The sequence below is a fragment of the Schistocerca serialis genome, chromosome 3, assembly GCF_023864345.2.
Source record: "Schistocerca serialis cubense isolate TAMUIC-IGC-003099 chromosome 3, iqSchSeri2.2, whole genome shotgun sequence".
Classification (NCBI taxonomy): domain Eukaryota; kingdom Metazoa; phylum Arthropoda; class Insecta; order Orthoptera; family Acrididae; genus Schistocerca; species Schistocerca serialis.
This window is the reverse complement of record NC_064640.1, coordinates 1011445265-1011472980: the sequence shown is the minus strand read 5'-3', so window position 1 is coordinate 1011472980 and position 27716 is coordinate 1011445265. Positions and strand designations below refer to the sequence as shown.

The 27716-nt window shown below is 41.6% G+C and overlaps 1 protein-coding gene across 1 annotated transcript in view; it reads right to left on the bottom strand.

Moving 5' to 3' along the window:
- Positions 1-3407, bottom strand: part of LOC126471364 (regulating synaptic membrane exocytosis protein 2-like) — a 420233-nt gene extending 416826 nt beyond the window's left edge. Inside the window, exon 1 of the mRNA XM_050099485.1 lies at positions 3362-3407. Coding sequence (XP_049955442.1) covers positions 3362-3407 — 46 coding nt within the window. The remainder of the gene's footprint in view (positions 1-3361) is intronic.
- Positions 3408-27716: the final 24309 nt, after the last annotated feature.

Genomic DNA, 27716 nt, shown 5'->3' with positions numbered 1-27716 from the left:
ACTACTTACTTTCAGTTCACCACATTCATTTAGAGTCACAAATGATACCCGAGAACGACTGTTGCTAGCCCTTTCTGTAAGCTCGAATCTCTCTGATTTCACTTTCATAGCCTGTTCGAGAGACATGTATTGGAGGAAGCAATATATCACTTCACTCTTCGAGGAACGTGCGCTCCCAGAATTTTACCAGTAAGACACGCTGTGAAGCATTACTCATCTCTTGCAATGTCTGCTACTGGAATTGTATGACAATCTCCGTGAAATTCGCGTTTATTAAATGAACCTGTAACGGAACGTCGTGCTCTTCTCCGGATCTTTTCTATTTCCTCAATCAATCCTATCTGGTTCGGATCCGAGACTTAAGAACAATATTCAGCTACTGCTTGCAAGGGATTTTGTAAGCCACCTGATCTATGGGTGGACTACACTTTTGAAGATTCTTCCAGCCAACTCTCAGTCTGAGATCTTCCTTGCCTGTGATTAGGTTTATGAGGTCATTCCACTTTAAATCACTGCGTACACATATTACGCGATATTTAATACATGTGACTGCTTTTTGTGATTGTTTTGTGATTGTGTAATCATACAGTAATGGGTCATTCCACCTGCTTATGTGAAATACGTAACATTTGTTTGTGACGAAGGGCAACTGCCATTATCTGCACCAAGCGTCGATTCTCTGCAGGTCTGCCTGCATTTCGCTACAATCCGCGAAAAGTCTCGTGAACTTTCAGAAATTATGTACTAAGTCATTCAAATATATTGTGACGGTAATTGTTCCATACCACAACTTTGGGGTATTTCATGCTCGTAATGCTTTTTTCGTAAACAAACCGAAAACAAATACATTGTAGTTGCTACTGCTACAAGCTTCCCTCGACAGTGAATAACGACTTGGGTGACCCGCAATGAGTCGTAATCAGGTTCCACGATCCATACTTCTGTTCAGCCTGCTGTGGCCTCATTCCAGCTGGCTTGCAGTCAGTGGCCAATTCCGTCACCTTCAGATAAGAGAGTCGAAGAAAACAACCTGTTACATTAGATAATCAATGAATTTATAATGCAGAAGTAATACTTGTGAGTATCTGATACTTTTCCGGAAATTTATCTAAAATATATACAGCATGCACAACTGGATAAAAAGGAGCAGTGAAAGACTAACAATGAACGGCTCCAAAACAAGAAAATCACCAGTGAACTAGTTCCCAAAGATGAACGAGTTTGCCCATGTCTTCAGCTGACGACAAAGAAAAAGCACATTTTTGAACATGGAGCTCCATAACAGACGATCCCAACGAGTTCCCATGTTGACCCAACGAAATGGCACTGATATAATTCTTTTTTTGAAACGAGGACCATCTTATCGGGCCTATAAAGGGATTTCTATATCCTAAAAAGCGTGCATGTATGCTCAAAATGTATTCTGGTTCTGTAGAAGCCACTTACTGTGTGTAGTGCACGTCTGGTCTATAAGAGCTCCTTCAGTTCACCACAAGATAGCAAAAACCGAGAAATCCACAAGGAAACCAGAGAACTGCTATAGAGTCTGGGAACGATGCTGCAAACGCTTGCTCTGCCTCCGACCTGCAAGTGAGGCTAGCTGCCTTCACAAAAGGAGCGAGCCGCCTGTCAGAACTGACAACGGCCTTTGAACCCAGGCAGGTACTGATATGAGTCACTATTGGAATCTAGTTGCACCTAGTGGACACAGCCCACATCTCAGACGAGACCCGGAGCAAGCAAACAGAGTGAACGTTGGTGTTCGTTCCCTAATTGCTCGTTATTTTCGTAAAAGGCTCTGCCATCTAACACTGGAGCTCTCAATGACCAGTAAACGCACCCACGGCACTTGTCTGGACCTTTCACGAAAATCTGTCCCCATACCAGCACACGAGACATTCCGTGATAGCCGGCCGCGGTGGCCGTGCGGTTCTAGGCGCTTCAGTCCGGAACCGCGTAACTGCTACGTTCGCAGGTTCTTATCCTGCCTCGGGCATGGATGTGTGTGATGTCCTTAGGTTGGTTAGGTTTAAGTAGCTCTACGTTCTAGGGGACTGATGACCTCAGATGTGAAGTCCCATAGTGCTCAGAGCCATTTGAACCATTTGAACATTCCGTGATGGCTCAGATGTACTTTTAGCAGCGAGTGTAGTTCTAATCTGTTTTCAGGGGACACTCGTCCGACCAATGCCCGCTTTTACCTCCCGCATAGAGATTACCAATTCAACCACTGCTCATGAACTTGCCAGGACGACAAAGCGGAAGGGGTTTTGATACTACGGATCGCAGGCGACGCTATAGTATTCGGCTCAAGTGACTCAGCACAGGGTAGCAGCCTGAAGCCTATCGACTGTGGCCAAAACAGGTTACAACTGTTTCCGGAAAGTGGAGAATTCCTTTTGCATCTGTACATTATAGGCGCACTCCCTATCCATCTTTCGTCTGTGTTCATCTATTCAACAAGGAAAACAAACCGAAGCAGTCCCTAGATGCTATGTAAGTACTGCTGGTACGTTGCTTCCACTTATTACTACACTGCAAAATCCGCTTCCGTGACAGTAATGCTGGAAAAATACATTAACATTCATTGTAAGTTAATCGACACTAGTCAACACAATTCAGTACACAAATATTATGCACGTCTTCACAGAAGCACGTGACAAGAAACAGAAAAAAACTACTAAGTGCTGCGTAGAAACAGAAATTGTAGATGCTGCTACTGCTGCTGGCGCGTGTACCCAAATCCATGGATGTGACTCCGCTGACTATTCAAGTACTATACGTAACAGAAGCAAAATTTATACTGAATCACACGATAGTAGCACTGATGGCTGCATAAAGGTGAAACAAAATGACAGCTAAAGCTAAGAAACTTCACTAAAAATTGCTCACACCTACAATAAGTTAGTCAACAGTAGTCAAGACATTTAAACACACAGATTCTATTCACTTTTTCACAGAACCACTTGAGAACAAAGAGTAAACAACTGCTGCGTAGAGAAATAAAAAGGCGCTGCTGCTGGCGCGTGCACTCGATTCAGTAGCACTAAAAATCTTACTAGCGATTGTTAACCGAACACAGGACCATTAGATTTAGCCTGAAAATTAACCTGGTAGCTTCCTGTGAAACGATTCTTCCGTCTCACTCTCGATGATTCTGTGGCACTGTAGTGCGCGGAACAAATTACGTGAAATATTGCTCCGCAGATGTAATTGCAAATGTTTGATGGCGGACGTGGATTAGTTCTCGGCACTACACAGGACAGCCATAAGTCACTCCCTTATTCTTTGTTACTAGTAATCGGCGCATTTGACCTTCCCTCGTCCAGCCTGCTCGCAACATGAAACAAAAGCAACACACTGTGCGCGCTTTCAGTAGGTAACACCTGCTGCACCACTTGTGACATATCGCAAGTGGACTCGCTACCAATCCCTGAATGCATATTACACAATCATTTGTGTTTTACGCACATAATGCTAAAAAAAAGGCATATTATTAGATCTCCAGCTAAGCCTTACTTCAACCATCTGTAATTGGCTATGGAGGTGAGACTGTGTTCAGATCCGTACTCACAGCACAAGTGGCACCATGAAATTTTGAAGTGGCAACACTGCCAGGGAATCACAAAAAAGTAACACAGTTCACATAGGGCTTATGAGGACACAGATATTCTACTGAAAGTGGAAAAAAAGTAATCAATTGTTGCTGTACAGTTTCCATGACGTAGGACCACTGTGAAGACTGACTGCAGTTCACAACGTCCATGTGTGATACCGATTGCCTCTCCAGTCCATAAATGTTATATATCTTGCGATTTATACATAGCGGGTACCACCCCCTTATGCTCACAAATGCGTTGGCCACGTTCAGAGGCTGTGATAGGAGGATAATTTGTGATAACTATGACTTTAATTCTAAGGACACATCGCTTAATTAACAACAGAACTGCGGTACAGCTTGATCTGTCTTCTTTGCACTACCTTTTCGTCACACAGTTCCTTATAATGTTCCACTAAACAACTACTTATCAGCAACATATATAGCCTACGAATATTCACAGGGAGCTAGGTAGAGACTGTGATTCTAACATTCGAAACAATAGCGAACAGGCCTAAGACAACCGTTCACGAAAGTTCACACAAGAAACTCGAATAGAAATGTCACTGGGGAACGTGGCCAATTGTCAACCAGATTTTCTCGCATTTGGTGATACGAGTTAATTGCAGATTATAAACTTTCACGGACGGAAATGTCACAATTAATAAAATATTCCGGGCTATTATTTCACATTAAAGCCCGACGCTTCGTCCCCATATGCTGCGAACACTTTCCAGGGGACCTACAGGGTGAAAAGTATTTAAACCGACAAACTCTGGGAGATTGTAGAGGACATCAAAACAAATATTTTCCCTAATGTCATTTTTTCCTATGAGGATTATATAAACCACTAGGCCGTATTACGTTCTTCGGTTGTTAGAGGCCGTATTGCGATCTTCAGTTATTAGAGGGCGTATTACGCTCTTCAGTTGTAGACAACTGCTGTCCACCAGTGTAGTAGTGCATTGTCTCTCTTTACAATTGGAGCGATACACCTGGAGAGAGTACACTCATATGGTTGGTGCGTACTACGTATCGCACCACAACGGACGAGCTGCACAGCGGGTTTATCAACAACAGTATCCTAATCGGGACGCCGTCGCACAGTAAGAACGCTGCAATTTGAGGAAGCTGTCCAGCAGCATGTGAAGCGGGATCCTTCAATCAGCACTCGTGCAATTGCACGTAACATGGGGACGAACCAGACGAATGGACTAACAGTCCTTCGAGAGCAATTGATACGTCCATTTCACTTACAGCGTGTTCACAACCTGGAACCAGTTGATTATCCACCCAGAGAACAGTTTTCGCAGTGGTACCTGGAACAGTGTGAAATGCATTCTACATTTCCATCCTCTGTGTTGTTTACCGATGAAGGAACGTTCGGGCGTGATGGAGTCTTCAACATGCACGATTCGCATGTTTGGAGTGAGGATAACCCACATGCCACAGTTACTAGTGCACATCAAGGGCGGTTCTTCGTTAATGTGTGGGTCGGTGTTGTTGGGGACTGTTTAATTGGGCCGTATCTGCTTCCTAGGCCATTAAATAGCAGACACTATTACAATTTTCTCGCCAGAGCATTGCCAGAATTGCTGGAAGACGTCCCGCTCCCTACAAGATAACGCATGTGGTTCCAACATGACGGGACGCCGGCACATTTCAGTCGTCGTGTGCGTCGATTCCTAGACCGACGGTTCCCAGAAATGTGGATTGGCAGAGGTGGTCCTGTACCATGGCCTGCTCGATCCCCAGATATGTCCCCTCTGGACTTTTTTGTGTGGGGAGAGATGCGTTTGCAACCTTGTTTACGCAACTCCTGTTGCATCAGAAGAGGATCTGGATGCCCGGATAGTAGCCGGAGCAGGAACAATTCAGGATACTCCTGGGGTTTTTGCCCGTGTCAGACAGAACATGATCCGACGGTGTAACTTTGTTTACGTGTCAATGGAGGCATTTTTGAAAATCTACTGCAACTGAAACTGGATTGTGTTAATGTGTTATCTCTTGATCATAAAAAAATGGAAAAGTGTTCGTTGGTTTAATTAATTTGCTGCCAGAGAAATCTTCCTCTACCGGTTTAAATACTTCTCATAGGAAAAAATGACATTAGGTTCAAATGGTTCAAATGCCTCTGAGCACTATGCGACTTAACTTCTGAGGTCATCGGTCGCCTAGAACTTAGAACTAATTAAACCTAACTAACCTAAGGACATGACACACATCCATGCCCGAGGCAGGATTCGAACCTGCGACCGTAGCAGTCGCTCGGTTCCAGACTGTAGCGCCTAGAACCGCACGGCCACTCCGGCCGGCAATAACATTAGGAAAAAATATTTGTTTTAATGTCCCCTACAACCTCCCAGAGTTTGTCGGTTTAAATACTTTTCACCCTGTAGACGACTAGAAGATTAGAAAGGCAGTTGTAGAAGGGGAGAGACTGACAGATCAGCTGTTGCGGAACATGCTTTGCAGCCGGGAGACCACATTCATTTTGATAATACTCGTGTATTGGCAACCACAAGCTGATTTCATGAAAGGCTGTGCAGAGAGGCCATAGAGATTGTTAAACACCTCAGGAATTTCAGTACGAAGGGGAAGGGCGTGGAACTGAATGACAACTGGATCCTGGTGTTGAAGAAAATGCGTACTAGCCTTCCACCATGCGATGATAGCAACAGCGGGTGACAGCAATCGAGAACGGTCAACTGCACTCGGGTATTCATATCATGTGACGTCACGCCACTGCGCGGGTGCAAGCCTGAAAGGAATTTTGCTGCAGTCAGCAGCGAGCCAAGGCGTCAATCGGACACTCAAAGAAGCTACGATCCTCCTCGAAAATGTTCTCAGTGGGGACAAAAGTTGGATTTTAATGTAAATCCATTCGATCACGGCATAATAGCCCGGAATATTTTATTTATTGCGACAACATGTCATTTCTTACATTGTTAATGCAAATGAATATGCTCTCCTGTAGCTACTATGTTATGACTGTGGAGATAAAACTACATACGCTACAAATATAATTAAAATCTGACAGTTAGTAAAAAGGGAAAGAAAGTTTATGAGAAAGATTTTGAATAGTATTCAAGCTGACAGGCAGGTATAATTGTCTCTTAATTGGGAACTGCGATGGAAGGTAGAATCTATAACGTTATTAGCATAAAAGAAATATCTGTTGCTGACTTATTAAATATACAAAACGTGATATGAGCGCCTGATGAAACTGTAGAATTCAAAAAGAGAAAAATCTTTGATAACTGACTAACAAAGAGCGTCTGGAGTTTCATAACTACATAGAGAAAAATGAAGCTGATTACTAGAATTCAGGGAAGTCCTCAGCTAAATTAGTGTCCACGTAACGTGATCACTAATTCTGATTGTATGGAGCCAACTTACGCCACAAATCCGCCTCTCCCAGCGAAAAAATCCGATGAGCAACTTAGTAGGAGACGTCATATCAGGCTTACGCAAGAAATCATTACACAGGGGTCGGATAGTTGTTTCTGCGTAAGACGCTGTAAGCGGATTATGTTGATATCGCAGGAACCGGTCCTCAAAGGCGAACGTGTTACACCGACAAACACAGAGAGAGCTATGATACAAATGACACAAAGGAAAGGCTGAGGCAGTGATGCCATGGTTGCACAACAGCCACGTCTTGCGTCTCGGTTCTGACTTGAGTTACGAGAAAGTAGTCACACCGTCTCAGAAAGAATAACAGACCACGTTCGCATAATTACTGCCCATTTACAGAGAGAGATGGCATAGTGGTTAGCACACTGGATTCGCATTCGGGAGGACGACGGTTCAAACACACGCCCGGTCATCCTGATTTGGGTTTTCCGTGATTTTCCTAAATCACTTCAGGCAAATGCCGGGATGGTTGCTTTGAAAGGGCACAGCCGACTTCCTTCCCCCTCCTTCCCTAACACGATGGGACCGATGACCTCGCTGTTTGGTCCCCTCTCGCAAATCAGCCAACCAACCAACCTACTGTCCATTTTCGACAGGCATTATCCGTCACTGTCAGAAGTCAGCTACAAGGGGAGGCGTACACCAGTCTACGACTAGAAATGGATCAACAAGCTTCCAGTATAAGACACTGTCTTCACCAGCTATAAGTCTGCTTCCCCTACTAAATCCGAACACTGCTTACTTGGCGTCTTATAAAAGGCTGGCCACCTGCTGGCTAATTTGCTTCCACCGCTGGCCGCTTACCCTGGAATCCACGGTCCGTAACTAGGCTACCCAGCCTCGCAACCGTCATCGCCTGTGCACGCAAACTCGCCTGTGTGGGCACACGTCAACGCTGTGAGCCGCAGTTGTCACACTGGAGTCCACAATTTGATTCTGCACACTCCACTGCACCTCATACAGAGCTGTGTTTCAGACCAGTCGACACAACTGGCCTCTCCAACTGTTGGATACTACACAATTTCAGGGCCTGAGTCAGCGCTAAACCGCTGGAGATCTGGCTCATTTCGAGTAAGAGCTCCGGCTCTAAAGACATAATAAACTTTTTTCCAAAAAAAAAAAAAAGCAAGATAGCTTATATCTAGGGCACTGCAGATTTGTAAGAAAAATATTCGCATACACTTCCACAATGTTATCTACGTTATATCGTACAGATTTAATAATGGGTTGTTCCTTCTTTGTTACGAGACTGATGCAAGCTGCATGGATTACATGCTTACTGGTATGAATTTCCATCAGCATCTTTCGTTTTCGGGGGCTGAATTATATTTATAAAGTACGTTGTGTAGTAAGCGTCTCTGGAAAACTTCGTTGCTTCTTCCAAAGACGCCCATTGTGTACCTAACAACTACAGTTACAGCGTTCAGTCGTCGAAAAAGTTTTTCATTAAGTTTTAAAACACTAAAGCCAAATTTCTTTTTATTCGTACTGGAGCATAATCGTTAAGGATTCTAGGTTTTTGCCGAATTATTCCAGGACTCAGTCCACGCTGTAGTTAATCTCAAGTACGTATTTTTTTAATACCACTATCAACTAATGTCCTTGTTTCATGGGGAAGTATTATAATGCTCATTCGGAAATTTTCCTATTACAATCCATATCCAAATTCCAATTATTATATCACTGTCTAAAATATTTTCACAATTATCTACATTCATTTCGACGCCTGCTAATTGTAACTGAACGTTGCCTCCTCAAATTTCATTGTCGCTGCACACTCGGATAAATACCGTACTCTAGGCATTCACTCAGCCATTCAAACGCCACGCCATGTACATCCACTAAAAACTCCTTACTATGATGCATAAATCAATGACACAGTTGTTTGCATTTTTTCAAGATGTCTGCTAGCTGTCTAGCATGATTTCTGTACTCGTGAAAAGATAGTTTTTGCTTGTTTTAATGATCTGAAGATATTTTCTCTATTACAAGCAATAGTTTCCGCGTAGAATTGTTACCTGTACGAATTTTACTAACGTTAAGAAGCAGTATTTTACTACATACTCCATTATTAGCGACTGAAGGCATAACTTCGGCTACGGTCGCTGGTTCGAATCCTACCTCGGGCATGGATGTGTGTGATATCCTTAGGTTAGTTAGGTTTAAGTAGTTCTAAGTTCTAGGGGACTGATGACCTCAGATGTTAAGTCCCATAGTGCTCAGAGCCATTTGAACCATTTGAACCATAACTTCGGTAAGATGTATATTAAGAAATTCGTACTGATGATTGGATTTTAATGTTTTATTTTTTTCTGACGTAATTACGTGTCTAAATTTTCACTCTGCGCTGAAACAGTCTCCTCGACTCTGACTAAGCCAGTTCTTCATATATTTTTAGCAGGAGCTCTAGTCCCGCAGGCTATGTAGGAGAACGTCTGTGAATTACGAGAGGGGGACTGGTGATGAAGCTGTGCGAGCGAGCCGTGAGTCGTCCTTGTATAACTCACCCGGTAGAGCACTTTCCGGCAGAGGTCTCATGTCAAAATACCGGTCCAGTTTTAATCTGCCAGTAAGTAATTATCTGACGCTTAACCGCTTACCGATATAAACCTTGGAAAAGTATTTCTGTTCGTCTTTATTTCAAGTTAATTTAAACTTCGTAAATTCTTTAACACTACTAAAGAGTGGGGCAAATGAGTGGCCCGGACGAGTGGATATGATTGGACGTGAATGTATGCATATAACCGCACCCCGCGATGCGTATACCATGTGAACGCCAGCCGCGCGATCCATACCGGTTCAGAGCGTAGTGCGGGCTGTCAGTGTGAGTGGAGCAGTGCAAAGGGGACGATGGCACTCACAGTGGAGCAGCGGGTGTTCATTGAGGAAAGTTACGTGAAAACAAAGTCGTGGAAACGGCATCGTTAGTTATTTGCTGAAAAGTTTAATGGCGTCAAAGTGCCAGCATAAAGGGCCCTGCAACGCTTAGTCCGAAAATGGCGTCAAACAGGACCTATTTTGAACAAGTCAAAAAACATTCTAAACGTGCCCGCACACCAGAAAATGTGGCCGCAGTTCATCAGAAAATGCTTCAGAGTCCTACCAAATCAAGCCAACGCCTGTCGCAGTAAACCAGAAGATCACGTCGATCACGCGGACGAATACTCCAGTAGGGCCTGCAATCTGGTCGCGGCCCTAGCTGGCCATCTAGGTCACCTGGTCTGTCAATGTGCGATTTCTTTGTGTGGAGAGCCCTCAAGTCTAAGACTGTGAAGGTTGTACCTCATAGCCTTCAAGAACTGCAACAGAACATTTCAGATGAGACTGCAGCAATTCCAGCCGTCTAACTTCGATCCGCCATCAGCAACTTGCTGACAAGGTTCCAAAAGTGCCAAGAGATGAATGGTGGTCATTTTAAACATCTGGTCGTTCATTTATATACGGGAACAATGGCAGTGATTCTTGAAATATGTATAAGCTGTCTAACATAAGTCCTTTCTTTCTAGCAGCTAAAGTGACCCGCTTATTCTTCGCAAGAGATATATGAATTTTTATCATTCTCATACCTTAATACACGATCGGTGAAATAGTAGATGGTATATTCAGTGGAGAGGGCCTTTTACAATCACAGTTATGGTTGATTCATAAGCTCATATTCGCAAATTTGATCAACTGTTCCTAAGTAAATTACCATTTACAAAACATATGAGAAGACTGTTACAGTGAAACACATCGATAGTTGTTAGTATCTCTTCTAATACCTTTCTTATAGAGGAGTCTAACGACAGCACTCTGGAAACATTCACTGCGGAAGTATAAATTTTATTTGCCTTAGGAGAGTTATAATTTTGTGAAAATTAATTCTCTTGTTCCTCCATGTAGTCTGAGAGCATTTCGCCTGTCTCATACATCTTGGTTACCAGATGAAAGTTTTGTCATGGCTGGCTCTCCCAAGGCTACCAGTAGCTCGAACCGAATGTTGTCTACTCCCGGGACCTTGTCTCAACTTAGGTCTTTTAGTGCTCTGTCAATTTTTTCATGCATTATCATTCCTCCCATCTCATCTTCATCTACGTCCTCTTCCATTTCCATAATATTGCCCTCACGTACATCTCCCTGCTATAGACCCTCCATATACTCCTTCCACTTTTTGCTTTCTATTCTTTCCTTAGGACTGTTCTTTATTATATATATATAACCAGAGTTAGAACTGTATTTCCTTTAATCTGCTGTGTTTCTTTGTTCCCTGGAACTCCGTTCTCTGGGCCACTTTTACCTGTACCGCCCTGTATTTCTTCAACGCTGTACTCTCATAGGTGATAAATTTTGATCTTCCCATAGATTAGTTACCGTTGCAGTTTTACGTGTGGACTGTAAATTCTGAATTCGTATGAGCGAATGCCGTAAGATATAAAAATGGTGTACCATATGAGGCCACTCAATAGGCATATAAAATACACGGCAGAGACAGAAAAATCGCTGCAAAGAAGAGAAGTATCTGTGCCCTTCAGACAGAATTTCAACACGTGAATGTTGGACTGCAGCAGTTAAGAAGTAGGGGAGGAGTGAGGAATTGGTAATAGGTAAAGAGTGAAGACATGACGGTCTGCAGAGTTCGTTCAATGTCGAATTGAACAATAAATATGACCTATTACCCGAAGCGAGATGTGAAGAGCCTCATACACCCGTAACTGAAAGCGGGATACAGCAGAATGTACGAAGAATACGGGGGCATGACTGCTTCAGTATTTCAGAATAGACGAACGTGGATATCTTATTTGCATCCGTAATTTAGGTGTAGTCTTCTGCAGTAATCATTAATGCAATATACAGATGACAGAACTTTGAGATATTATAATGAAGCCATATTTGTTTATTTTGTTCTGGATTATAAAGAATATATGGCATTGTATCACTAAGCGTTGTGATATCAAGAGTTCACCGACAGTATGTTTCAAACAGGTTAAGTAGCTTTGTACTAATTGCAGCAAATTTGAAGATAAACTAAGGCAGATAGCCAATTCTACATTTACTTTTGTAACTATACTGTAAGAACGACTGTTTGCAGCGTACTGAAAGTCTTAAAGCATAACAGCACATTACAGTTATTACTTTTCACACTCCCAGTGGGAAATATTGAAAAGTTTTTTTTAGAGACGTTTGAAACATTGTTATGTCACTGTTAGTGACGTTTTCATTGTTAATTGTTTGAAGGTGTCTGCGTAAAAATATGAAACGCAAACATTTTTCAAAACTAACCTCATTTTTCCCCATCAGAATCACATAAAACAGTAGCACCTTTATAGATACATTTTTCATATGAAAATATGGTACATAAAGTTAATATTCAATAAGTTTTAAAGGGTTCTCAGAAGTCGATGTCTAATTAGCCATAACAGACTACATGAAAAACTAATTGTTAACTAGTAAAATGTAGTTATTGATGTCACAACTGACACATTTTGAAGGAGTGTGCAAAGTATCAGTTTGGGAAAAAGTGTATGTGTGAGTGACTATAAACTCAAAATTTATTATATTTCTAGATAAATACCTCTATGTTATGAACAGCTGTTTCTCAATGAAAACTATGAAACTTAACACCAACAGTTTATCAGAGATACCTCGGTTAAGACAGAAGGATGATGAACATACAAAATGGAATGGACAAGCACAATTTTGCAATTCATGTCATATTATATGGAATATTGTTCTTTATTTATCAGGTATGGCTAGAGGACAAAGGTAAGGATTTACAAGCATATATCACTAGAGGAAAGATAGGTGCCGCCTGAAGGAAAATTAAAGGGACCTTTGGAGAAAAAAGAACCACCTGTGTGAATATCAACAGCTCAGATGGAAAACCAGTCCTAAGCAAAGAAGGGAAAGCAAAAGGTGGATGGAGTATATAGAGGGTCTATAGCAGGGAGATGTACTTGAGGGCAATATTATGGAAATGGAAGAGGACTTAAAGATGAGATGGACGGTATGGTACTGCATGAAAAATTTGACAGAGCACTAAAAGACTTAAGTTGAGACAAGACCCCGGGAGTAGACAACATTCGGTTCGAGCTACTGGTAGCCCCGAGAGAGCCAGCCACGATAGAACCTTCATCTGGTGAGCAAGATTTATGAGACAGGCGAAATACTCTCAAACTACAAGAAGAATATAATAATTCCATTTTCAAAGAAAGCAAGTGCTTACACATGTGTAAATTACCAAACTATGAGTTTAATAAATCACGGTTACAAAATACTGTCACGAATTCTTTACATAAGAATGGAAAAACTGGCAGAAGTCGACCTTGAGGAAGATCAGTTTCGATTCCGGAGAAATGTGGGAACATGCGAGGCGAGAGGATATAAGATGAACATCAACAAAAGCATGGAGTAATGGACTAATGGAATGTAGTCGAATTAAGCCAGGTGATTCTGAGGAAATTAGATAAGGAAATGAGACATTTGGTGTAGTAGATGTGCCGGCCGGAGTGGCCGTGCGGTTCTATGCGCTACAGTCTGGAAGCGAGCGACCGCTACGGTCGCAGTTTCGAATCCTGCCTCGGGCATGAATGAGTGTGATTTCCTTAGGTTAGTTAGGTTTAATTAGTTCTAAGTTCTAGGCGACTGATGACCTGAGAAGTTAAGTCACATAGTGCTCAGAGCCATTTGAACCATTTTTTGTAGTAGATGAGTTCTGCTATTTGGGCCGCAAAATAACTGATGATGGTCGAAGCAGAGAGGATATAAAATGTAGTCTGGAAATGGTAAGAAAAACATTTCTGAGGAAGAGAATTTGTTAACATCGAGTATAGATTTATCTGGAGTGTGGCCATGTATGGAAGTGAAAGACGGACGATAAACAATTTAGAAAAGAAGAGAATAGAAGCTTTTTAAATTCAGTGCTTCAGAAGAATGCGAAGATTAGATGGGTAGATCATGTTACTAATGAGGAGGTACTGAAAAGAAATGGGGAGAAAAGATGTATGTGGCAAAACCTGATTAGAAGAAGGGATTGGTTGATAGGACACATTCTGAGAAATCAAGGAATCACCAGCTAGTACTGGAGGAAAGTGTGACGGATAAAAATCGTAGAGGGAGACCAAGAGATTAACGCAGTAAGCATATTCAGAAGGATGTAAGTTGCAGCAGTTACTCAGAGATGAAGAGGCTTGTACAGGATAGAGTAGGATGGAGAGCTGCACCATACCACTCTTCAAACTGAATACCACACCAACAACAACATTGTTCTCTGTTGACCGTAGTTACAAGAAACAGAATATTTATCACTTTCAAAGAGAAAATACAATTTCCGAAAATAAAATTATGACAACCTGCAGCCTAGATAGATGGCGAATTAGAATGTCTGTCAAGTAACAAGATAATCTAGTACTTGATGATAATGACTTAATGCTTCATGACAACAGACATGTATCAGGACACTTTTACACTTAATTCATAAGTACAACGAAGATATTCAGTACAGGCAACTCAAAATAAGAAGTATTACAGTATATGTCAGAAACACTAACACAAGTGCTCAATTAATTTTATATAATTTTCACTTCTTCCAGGAATATCAAAAAACTAATTAACTTGCACAAAATTAGAAATTCTCCTGGGGCTAATAACATTTATACTTCCGCAGTCTATGTTTTTCAGAGTGTTGCCATTAGACTCCTCTGTAAGAAAGGTATTAGAATGGATACTAATAACTATCGATGTGTTTCACTGCTAACAGCTTTCTCAAATGTTTTGTAAATGGTAATTTACTTAGGAATACTTCATCAAATTTGCAAATATGAGCTTATAAATCAATCATAACAGTGATTGTGAGAAGTTCCTCTGGAATTAATATACCATCTAATTCAGATATCAGACGTTTATGGTACTCAAGGTGCGAAGAATAAGCGGGTCACTTTGTGTCTAGCTGCTAATAAGAAAGGACTTACGTTAGACAGCTCATACGTATTTCAAGAACCACTCCCATTCTTCCCGTATATAAATGAACGACCATCTTCCACTGACAAAGTTCTTTGCTGAAGATGTAAGCATCATAATCAAGCCCAACAATGATGCAACAACAAATGGAATGATAGATGAATGTTTCAGAAATGTTAATGACTGGTTCTTGATAAATGAACCAGAGTTCATTCAGTTCGATACAAGACGGGACGTTTTACCCTCATTAACAAGTAGCAAGGATAGAAGGAAATACGTGAAACTGAGCAAAAGTATTGAATGTGCATTCTAACCAGATCTTTAATGGATATTAAATGTTATAGATCTTTTCAAACGCTTCAGTTCAGCAATATTCGATCATCATTTAATTGCTGGTGATGTTGCAACAGTCAGAAATTTGGTTTAATTTGCTCACTTCGATTCACTCATGTCACATGAAATAATTTTCTGGGGCAATTCCACACATACACACAAAGTAGTCATTACTCTGAAACTTGCTATAAGGACAATTTATTGAGTCTATACGGGATCTTCAAGTAAGGAACTATTTCTAAATATGGACAGATTAACAACACTATCAACAATGTAAGCTTACTTTTGCATATAACAGAGCAAGACTTCCAGCTATAAAATATTTATATGAAAACAGTTTTAAGAAAGAATTGAAATGAATTTTGTTTAACAACTCTTTATACTCGCTAGACGAATTTCTGAACAGATACTGTGTGTGTGTGTGTGTGTGTGTGTGTGTGTGTGTGTGTGTATCTACTGACATGTTCCACATCAAAGTAGCCTGTCATAAATGTGATCCACGGGACATGAAAATATCTAACCTTAAATTGGATTGCGTATTCACTCTTGTGATCAGTGCGGAATTTTGTCTCTGAGTTGAACTGCAACCGTGTGCCGGAACGATAGTTTCGTCTGGCTCAACAGCCGGGTGCAAGTCTTTCAATAGTATGCCGCTTTTGTGACTTGCGTGCCGCTAATCTACCCCAACTCTCTAACCGGGAAAGGTGACCTACAGTTTAAGACCAGTTTCACATTCAAAATTGCCGAAAATTCGATTTTATTGCATTTTTTGAAGTGTATATGTGTCTAGAATGTTGGGACGAAAAGGTTTTGTAATCCGTGCGTTACAAAAGTTTCTACAGCCCCGTTGTTCGAAGCAGCGTGGCGCTCTCAGGCGGAGACGGCCTGCTCAGGTTGAAAACTTGTCGTGCCGTGACGTACGTTCACAAAATGATTTATACTGCAGTATGCGTGCAAATGTATTCGCCGAAAGAGCTGACGAAAGCTCAGCCAGGTCGGCTTTTCTCGCCAAGAAGAACGAGGGAATTTCTTCCAGGAGAAATTAAAGTTAGAGGAAGGGTTTATATACCGTCTTTGAATGGCAGACTTAACGTAAGTAACGAAAACACTTTTTTGGTCATATTTTGGTCAAAATTGGTCAAAAGATAATTTTTTGGTCCTCCATATTGGATTAGACATTTTGAATTTTGAAAATATAACTTCAGAATTGTTTTTAGCGACGTCAGAAATATGTAAGAACATGTAGGTTTTATGCAGATTGGAATAATAAAACACATAAAAGTATTCCCTAAACCTTACACAAGTTTTTCTCGAGAAACGATTTTTCGAAACTGCGTGCAGCCTGAAATAAAAACGGTTCAATCTATTAACTTCTACCTTTGAGAAAGTAAAAGCTTTTCTTGGAAGCCACATGGTGTGTTAGTCAACGACAGATTACCGTTCACTTTGACTGTCACATTAGATTTGTAGAAAAGTTTCACAATAATTAGTTAGCGTGACGGAATTGGCAGCACAAAAAGCGTAATGCTCTCAAGAACGATGGAAGATACACATGACAGAAATTCAACCACACATTTGTTAAATACATTTACTAAGTGCGTTAGAGATATTTATCATTATTCTTTTTGTTGCTAGTACATAAACGTTCATATTTAGTGGCTGCTTCAGTATTTCAGAGTAAGTGAACATAGAAATCCTATCTGAGTCGATAATTGGAGTATATTCTCCTGCAGTAACCATTAGTACAACACACAGACGATAGAACTTTGAGACAACGTTGTGAAGTGTAATTTGTTTAGTTTGGCCTGGATTGTAAAGAATATGTGACATTGTATCACCAAGTGTTGTGGTATCAAGAATACACCAACAGCGTGTTTCAGATAGGTTAACTTGCTTTGTACAAAATGCAACAACTAAGGCAGGTGGCCAGTTCTACATCCACTTCCATATCTGTATTATACGAACGACTGTTTGCAGCATATTGAAAGTTACTGACAGTAATATTGCTTAATGACTGCCTCGGCACAGTGTGAAACGAAATAAAAATGATCGTATATATGCCAACATAAGTTCTTTAACCTTCCTCGCGTTGGGTTCGCGTGTTAATTTCAAATCATCCAGAATGCAATATGAGATGAAAAAGTGTGTCCAAGTTATAAGATTCGCAATACGTGTTCATGTGCTACAAAAAATAATCAAATAACTCATTAATAAACCGTGTGAGCTTCATATATGGACTAACAGGCACCTTAGGGCACCTTTCTTAGGAAAGGAAAAGAAGAAAACTAGGAACAGTCCATAAAAAACGTCACGCCCTGGTTGCCCTTCAAAAATAACGACTTTCTCCGGTGCTCTCCCATGACGGTAGAAGCTTAGGAGCACCTCACTGTTTTCCGAAAAGTAGCAGCAGATAGTGGCACGACCTGCGCCTAAAAGCGTAGCAAGATACTGAGTATAATAAGCGGAGTTAGCGAGCAGAGTGTGGCTGGGCTGGTGCATACGTAATGCCGGTAAGTGTCCTCGAGCGGGGAGCGCGGTCCATGCTGACGTGTGTGGGTGAATATTTTATTGGCAGCCGTCAGCCGTCAGCCGCTGCTGCGTCAGCTGCCTCTGCGTTGAGAGCCCTCGGCCTGTTTCTCGTGTCCACGCAGCCGCACACGCCCGTCTTGCTTTATTACGACCTGCCTGTTGCCCTCTTCACTCAGGGTTTTATAGGAATCGTGGATACCTGTAGGCGGAAGGATGGTAAGAATTTAACGTCGCGATGGGGAAAACCTGGCAATGACCTGGTCAAACATCAACGTTTTGAAAACAACGACTGAAAAACCAGGACTCCAAATATCTTACACAAAACCAGAATATATGACAAATATAAAAGAAGCTCCAAATTCTGTGAACACAGGTTACGAAAAAATTAAAACAGTCGATAAATTCAAAAATCTAACTGAGATTATATAGGGAAACGGCCATGACGGTGAGGCTAGAAAACTCAGAGCAAGGAAGGTGAAAATGTCCTTTCAGCTGAATAAATGGTTCAAATGGCTCTCAGCACTATGGGACTTAACATCTGAGGTCATCAGTCCCCTAGGACGTAGAACTACTTAATCCTAACTAACCTAAGGACATCACACACGTCCATGCCCGAGGCAGGATTCGAACCTGCGTTCGTAGCGGTCGCGTAGTTCCATACTGAAGCGCCTAGCACCGCTCGGCAGCTGACTAAAGATGTGTACAAAGAAAGATCTATCTTCTCTTAACTAAAGTTACAGCACTAAGTTTCAGTAATAAAACCAGAAATTTTATATGCAGCTGAATGCCTGATGTAAGTACGACAGGAGAAATAGAGAATATGGAAACGAAAGAGAGGAAAATTTTTAGGAAAATATTGGGGATAATAAAACACAACAGTGAATATAGAAACATAAGTAATGAAGAACTGTGTAATAAATCTGAACAGCTAAATATAACAACGAGAAAAAAGTGAAAAGATGTGCAAAAAATTTTTTGAACATGTCAGGCGGAAAAAAATCTCCCTGATGGTAGTAGCTCCAAGAAATAAAAAGTATACTGAAAGAGATGGCAGTAGAGGAAAATGAAACTCTGATTGGAGGTACGTTTCGAAAGTATGTTTTATGTCCTCATCTCTAGAGAAAACCAAAAGAGGGAACTGTTGGGAAGTGGTAAGAAATTCGTAAACATCAATCGAACTAAATACAAAATTATTCGAGAAATCAGAGGTTGAATCAGAAATAGTTATTTACATGTCCCATAGGAAGCTCAAATCGAGTTAAAAAGGAAAAAAAAGTAATACACAATTGCCTTTCCGAGTTTGAACGGAACTGCTTATACTTTGAAATGACAAGTACTTTATTAATATCTCGTAATATGCGCCGACTGCTTCTACAAATGTTTTAAATGACGTCCTCTTACTTTCAGCAATCATGAAACAAAACACTAACAGCTGAAAGCAAGATTACTTCATTTACAATAGACAAATAATTTGATACACGTATAAAAATATACTCTATCTGTGAGATACATTCCGCTTTTCGGTACCAATCGATACGTTATTTGACTATACAAATTATTCTCTTACTAGCTGAGAGACATGGCGGTGCCTGGGTATTTATTTATAGCTGTGCCCAGGCCTCCTTAAACATGAACTTTCTGTTTGATATACCAAACTTCATTTGAAGTAGTGTGACTGGCGACATGAAAGAACAACTTGTTTACTTCACTAACATGGGAGAGAGCCACATAGAGCTGGCCATGCGAAAAGCAACTCATGCTAAGGTCCACGCTGGCCTTGTTCTTTGTTTATAATCACGGCATAACAGAAGCTCAACGGGAATTGTACACGTTTAAAGCGAAATGATCAACTGTTAGGAATAAATGGGATTCAGGGTATAAAAACTCGCTTTCCTGCACCACCTCTCATCAGAATATACGCTTCTATGATGTTACGTTGGAGAGAAGTAACTTTAAGCTCTGTAAGTGCACGATTCTGAGGAGCGACATAATGCATGACGCTCTCGATCAGAGTTACATCGTGTCTCACTTTCGGAAGGAATTTCCAAAAAGCAAGTCAAAGTTTGATGTCGAGACGTAGCAAGTCTTGCATCGCAATGGATTCATTGGATTCTTGACTCTGCATAGTTGGCTTTTGGCTATCCTGATGAATTCAGAAAGACTCGACCGTTTCCTGGGCATTTTCATTTGCAAACAAACCGAAATCAGAACACAACACCAGTTTTTATAGCAAAGAATGAAAGCAGCATCGTTGAAGTTTTAATAAACAAAGCGAAATCTGTATATCCATGTAATGCTGTCACTGACCTGAACTTCCGAAAATTAATCTGTCACTGAGTTAAAAAAAAAAACTAACTAAAAGCTCTATTTATTGGTGCCTTGGTGTACTACATTAGGATGATTAAACATCTAACCTACTAACCTAAGCAGACAATTCCAGATAAAAATTCAAATTACGATATCTTTCTTTTTGTTTGTGTTCCGATTTTGAAGAAATGAAGCCTATTCTCTTGAGTTACCTGTGGAAGCCCCATGACAATTTGTCTAGTAGTTTTGGATATTAGCGTATGAAACAGATAAACCGATGGACACGGCGGTTTTACAGTTTTACTATTAGAAAAGAAGATGTGAAACAGCAGCGATCATTTTTATTAATTTTCTTCATTCGATTTGTGACTGATAAGAGGTGAATCGTTGCGTGTGAGCAGTTACTACTAGCGGTAAAAGCTCTTTCAAATTAGAACAAGATGTTCAGAGCCGGCGGTCGTTGAAGTGGTCCTGCTGCCGGCAGCGGTGACGTCAGCGGCCAGCGACCAGAGCGCCAAGAGCGTCAATGGCCGCAATTACTGGAGCTGTGCTGCTGCCCTGCTTCACGGGCTTCGAGTCCCACAACGACTACTGCCGCGAGTGCGACGGACGTCAGGCTCGGCGCTTTTCTCGCATCGTAATTACCGCAGTTTCCTCTTCGTTTTCTCCTTTCTCGTCAAGAGCCAGAGAATTACCGTAGTAAAACCTAATTTAACAAGCAGAGTATCGGATGCCAATTAATACGTAACCTAAGATTCCAGTAAGGGGACTGTCGTAGAATTCTTCTTATTAAGGAGATTATGATATCGAAGAAATAACAAAGCGCCCATGTAGCACACCGTGCTGCTCTCCATAAACCACAACTTTTTTAACGCATACCGTAATTCGAGGAATTATCAAGTAATACGTAATACAGCGTTACGTAATGTTCTTTATTTTATTTTACGTTTATGGTTGACAGCCTTTGTACGTTTCGTTGCGTATTCTAAAGTAATTCGATACAATTGCTGAGAATATGTTAACATCAATCACTAGCCAGCCGGCCGGAGTGGCCGTGCGGTTCTAGGCGCTACAGTCTGGAACCGAGCGACCGCTATGGTCGCAGGTTCGAATCCTCCCTCGGGCATGGATGTGTGTGATGTCCTTAGGTTTAATTAGCTCTAAGTTCTAGGCGACTGATGACCTCAGAAGTTAAGTCGCATAGTGCTGAGAGCCATTTGAACCATTTTGAACCACTAGCCGTTGCGCGGGGTAGCCGTGCGGCCTCAGGCGCCTTGTCACGGTTTACGCGGCTGCCCCCGTCGGACGTTCGAGTCCTCCTGCGGACATGTGTGTGTGTGTGTGTGTGGGTGTTGTCCTTAGCGTAAGTTAGTTTAATTAGTGTGTAAGCCTAGGGACTGATGACCTCAGCAGTTTGGTCTCATAGAAACTTATCACAAATATAAAAATCACTAGCCACCAGGTCAAATAGGTCAGTACCCGAAGCCCATCTTATTCCTTGCCAAAAGTCTAAAAACTCTTACAACCACCATCCGAATGTATTAACTCTGTAGGTATATTCCAGCACATACCATAATCAGTTCGTCTCAAGAACTGTCTAAATGGCTTTGAGCAATATGGGTCATCAGTCCCCTAGAACGTAGAACTACTTAAACCTAACTAACCTAAGGACATCACACACATCCATGCCCGAGGCAGGATTCGAACCTGCGACCGTATCAGTCACACAGTTCCAGACTGAAGCGCCTAGAACCGCTAGGCCATATCGGCCGTCAAGAACTGTCTACCAGACACCAATGGCAGATTTACACATTTACCGCCAGTAGGCTATTCAAATTTTGCCACCCCTACCGACGTCTACAATTCGGTACCCTACTTCACAATCATATTAATTACAATTTTTTTCAATGGTGCCCACTCTACGGAGAACTTTCTCCACACGTTTACTGACCCTCCACGTAGAATGAGAAGGCGATGCGCTTTCGTTCCACCTCCTCATCTTTTTTGTTTTATTTCGTGTTGCCCTAAGGCAACGTATTGTTCTTTTATCGTAGCCATTCGCTCTGAAAGATGATCGTAGCCTCTCAAGTTCGGCCTTCCTGCTCTTGTTCCGTTTCATTCTCCTTGCTTCCCGTTACTTTATTTATTTTTACACGCAGAATGCAACACGACGTCGGCTGTGGTGTGGGTGGATTGAGAACACTACATCTCTTTTGACAGCCTGCGTCTGGAATGTTGTAGGGGAACCGTAAGAAACGACAGGTAGGACAAATAGATTGTAATGTAAGCCAGATTGTCTCGCACATAACAGATGTGTTTCATAAGAATATACCTGTGTTTTATACAAACAGGAAAATACTTCCAATACTACTAATTTCTGGTTCCCTGTTATTCATTGTTGTTCAAATGGCTCTGAGCACTATGGGACTCAACATCTGTGGTCATAAGTCCCCTAGAACCTAGAACTACTTAAACCTAACTAACCTAAGGACATCACACACATCCATGCCCGAGGCTGGATTCGATCCTGCGACCGTAGCAGTCGCGCGGTTCCTGACTGAGCGTCTAGAACCGCTAGAACACCGCGGCCGGCATTTATTGTTGTTTCTGGACTTCCTGCAATATGTAGGATACGACGATGACTACGCAAATACTAGGATAGGAATCAGTTACTAGAAAGTTATTGAATTATGTGAAAGTAATACCACTGAATTGAGTTACAGGAGGGTATAACATGACAACGTTTCTGATAGTGAAGATTTCGCTGTTTATTTCTTCGCCGCGGAAACTCACAACGAAATAGAGTAGACTAAACTACCATTAAGTGGTCGAGAATCACAGAGTGCCGTTGACTCTCAGGTACTGTTTCCACTGCTCAGTGCCTACGATCCTGGAGGGATGCGTCATCCGATAACGTAATCCTTTCCTGAGATAAAGCCAGAGTAAAGCAAGATCGATACTGTAAGCCAGTCATTGGCTCGCGTGTGCTTTGGCATACCTACCTGCAGCATTGCGCATAAATATTATATGTGAGTCGGCCCAAATACAAACGAGAAACAAAACTGCATCAGCTGCACAAAAATAATTTCTCTCACTGTACGCACGCAATGAAGTGAAGAGATGATACCGTCTCGGTAAACATTAAGGTCTGCCAATCACAAAGATGACAACGAAATAGCGCTCCACGGAAGGTAGTTTTAAGATTAATTTCGTCTTATTATGAAATCACTGTAACATGTCCGTTAACTGTTATACAACTGAGACCAAAACCTGGAATTAAAAAAATAAACAGGGGATATTATTCTCAATGAATTCATCTTCCTACGGTCTCCTTGCTCTGCAGGATAAAATGTATTTCCACGACTAGATGTACATGGGGAGAAATATTTACACAAAGGCGACAAAAGTCGAGGGATAGCAATATGTACATACACACATGGCGGTAGTATCGCGTACAGGAGGTACAAAATGGCGGTGCACTGGCGGAGTTGCCGTTTGTATTCAGGTGATTCACGTGAAAAGGTTTCAGACGTGATTATGGACACACGACGTGAATTAACAGACTTCGAACGCGGACTTGTAGTTGGAATATTCTATTTCGGAAGTCGTTAGGGAATCCTATATTCCAAGACCCACAGTGTCAAAAATGAGCCGAGAATACCGAAATTTAGGCATTACCTCTCACCACGGACACCGCAGTGGCCGATGGCCTTCACTTAACGACCGACAGCAGCGGCGTTTGCTTAGAGGTGTCAGTCCTAGCAGACAAGCAACACTGCCTGAAATAACCGCAAAAATCAGTGTGGGACGTACGACGAACGTATACGTTAGAACAGTGCGACGAAGTTGGCGTTAATGGGCTATGGCAGAAGACGACCGACGCGAATGCCTTTGGTAACTGCACGACATCACTTGCAGCGTCTCTCCTGGGTTCGTCACCAAGTCGGTTGAAACCTAGACGACTGGAAAACCGTGGTCTGGTCAGATGAGTCCCGATTTCTGTTGGGAACAGTTGATGGTAGGGTTCGAGTGTGGGGCAGATCCCACGAAGTCATGGACCAAGTTGTGAACAAGGCCCAGTGCAAGCTCCATAATGGTGTGGGCTGTGTTTAGACGGGATGATCTAGGTCCTCTGGTGCAACTGAACCAATCGGCTACTTGGAGACTATTTGCATCCATTCATAGACTTCATGTCCCCAAAAAAGGGTGGATGTTTCATCGATGACAGTGCGCCATGCCACCGGGCCACAGTTACTCGCGATTAGTTTGAAGAACAGTCTGGACGATTCGAACGAATAATTTGGCCACTCAGTTCGTGCACAAAATGCAGCACCGGATTTATTGACGGCTATAGAGGCAGCATGGCTCAATATTTGTGCAGGGGACTTCCAACGACTTGTTGAGTCCATGCCACGTGGAGTTGCTGCACTACGCCGGCAAAAGAGGGTGTGACACGATATTAGGAGGTCACCTCATCGTACACTGGTCGTAAATTCACGGGTATAACATCTATACATACCACTAAATTAAAATCCCCAGCAGCGTTTTTCTGTCTTTATGTGAAGTCTGATCTCAGGAAGTGTTGGATTGATTCTGACACGGTTTTCGCTGATAGACTGATCAGGAGGAAAATTTGTGTGTATATTTTATGAATGTTTTGTAAAAATTGACTGAACTATGACGAATTTAAATTCCCCAGCTGCGTTTTTTTATATGTACGTGTTCTTGTAGGGATTTTGATGTGTTTTTCTCTAATAGACACACTTAATCGCGCTCAAAATCTGTGTATGTGACAAGTTGTTCAGCCATAGATCCTTAGTGCTACCAGCGCGAAGCCTGAGCAGGTCACTAGTGTATGACAAAAAAGACTTCTGGTGGGTCACAAATTCAAGCTGTCTACAAAGTTAAAGTTAGTACAAATTCTTGATGTGGGGTCAAAGTTATGATATTTGAGAATTGTGATAGGGGTATTTTAAAGGATGAAAGAAAGCTGGAGCAATGTCATATACAGAAGCAAAGACAGTCCAGAGTTTGCTGTTCCCTTGTTCATATGCACTACAAAACAGTGTACGTTTGTTTTTCGCTCTTTGAGTCGTGCCACAAAAAAGTACAGTGGGGTGATTAAGTCGGTTGTAGCAATAGCTGCACCGCAAGGAAAGTTTGGGAAATACGCCCTAGATGGCACTGGGGGCTGAGAAAGATCTGTGAATTGCTCACTTACCCAAATGGAAGCCTTTCCAACGCAGTGTGGGAAAGTTTTGTTTAGCGTGGATGAATTTCATACGCCATTGTTGAAGGTATTTCCTTGTTTATTTCGCTGATGGCAATGGAAAAGGGTGAAATTTTGTGTCGGCTTGTAGTTGACTCCTGATCGCCATCAGCTGTACCACATGCCTTCACTTGCTGGGACACTGTTGAGAGGTATGGGATTTTACCGCGAACATTGTCAGAAGACTCAGGGACGAGGAACTTAATGGCACCATCCCTCCCCTTCCCAGCCAACTCCACGTGACGAAATTACTTCCACTATAAGCATTCGAACCACATACCAAGGGATTGGTTGACAGCACAGTACTGTCCTTTAGACACTTCGGCAAAAGAGAAGGATAATCTCCGAAGACCTTGCTTGCCAAACCACTCATAATAGGATAATGAACTCTCCCAAAGCTAGAACGTGATTTGTGTGCACAATAGTTAGGACCGAATTAGGCACATTGAGTACTGGCACTAGATATCATTGAAACAAATGAAGACTTTGTTAAAGACAGTAGGCAGTCCACTATGAGGAAAAAGGTAGTCATATGAGTATTAGTGGCCGGCCTTTGTGGCCGTGCGGTTCTAGGCGCTTCAGTCTGGAACCGCGTAACCGCTACGGTCGCAGGTTCGAATCCTGCCTCGGGCATGGATGTGTGTGATGTCCTTAGGTTAGTTAGGTTTAATTAGTTCTGATGACCACAGATGTTAAGTCCCATAGTGCTCAGAGCCATTTGAACCATTTTTTTTAGTATTAGTGGTGTCTAATAAAGTACAGCGTCAGTGCTGCGCTGTAGTTCCCTGCTGTGCAAGCAGTTTTATTATCCACGACTATGTTCAAACCCGTACCGCCTATTCTACGGTTGCTATCATCCAGGATATCATATATGAGTGACTCATTCTCTTGATTTTCACACCAGACCTTCTTACAGTGATTTTTAGGACTTCCAACCGCTGTAAGAGAAATATGAAAACCGAATATAATTTCCGGTCCGATAAAAATTTGAGGCTGCATTCATAGGCTAAATATATTTAAAAAAAGATGTATCAACGAACTTCTGTTGTTTTGCAATAGATTCTTCACGTTTTATGGGGATTCTTTGACAAAGAACGTAAATACACTACTGCGCAATTATTAAATTACCGAAAAGCATGTAATTAATATTTTCATTTGAATCATTCTCGTAGTTACTTTTTATTAAAGAAACACCGAGACAGTTTTCTTCTGAGTCTGTCACGGTACGTTTCCTTCTTTGACAACTTCTACCGAGTTTAAAGAGCAAAGTTACATTAACGACCCGAAGAAAAGTCTCCCTCTTGGCCAAGTTCGCCGGAAGGAGTGACCTCCGTGGAGACAAAGACATCTCCGATAATATGTATGCCGGCTTTTTCCTAGTTGTGTCTCTGCTATCTGACATATCCAACTTGAAATATTTCTTTGAAGAAAACTTCGACGAAGACGTCTTGATGATCCAAAGCACTCTCTTCTGCACGGCTTGTCCTTTCCTAAACTGGAACGAAAGACAATTCACTGCTTGAGAGCTAAATAAAAATGGATGCCATTCAAAATATTCATCGGTCAAAAAACCTAAGTACTATTTTATTCAGGACAGCCCGTAACCCCTGATACTACCTCAATAATAATAAGTAGTCAAATGAATTTTGCTTTATCGATTACTGGTTTTGGGTCTACAGCCATCTTCACAGGATGGCATTTATTTCTCGTGATCGTTAAATACATAAATAAAAGCATTAGAAGATAAATATTTACATGGGTGACGCTATTCACAGAGAGAGAATGTGTATTTTATCTAAAAGAAGAGATATTACAGGTTACCCTCTCTACAGACAAAAAGACAAATACATTAACTAGTATAGTGTGCGACTACAAGTGAAACCGTATTAAACAGGGATTCTGACTGGCTGAAAGTGAGGTTAAAATACATAGATACAAGTCACAGTTGTCTTCAGAAATCACTGCCAACGGAAGGTTGTCTCTATTTTTTATGGTGATAGACAAATCCCGTTTTTTATGCTCCAAATGATCACAAACTATGAACAACTTCAATCTAAGTAGGTCTACATTAGTAAACTTCTGTATTTGTTTATAATGCAAAAATAAAATATGTAATTTACACGAGGAATTAAACTGCTGCCTGAAAATGGCTTAGGTCCAAAACTAGATATCGCTGAATAAATAGTACTTTCACCTACATTATGTTTGGTTGCTGTGTTTGTTTCACGTTGATACTAGGCTATATGATGTAACTGGTATGAAACAGACGTTTTCAGAAGGGAAGACACTCAGCTGAATCTTACTAAGAGTGACTTACATTTTCTTCAG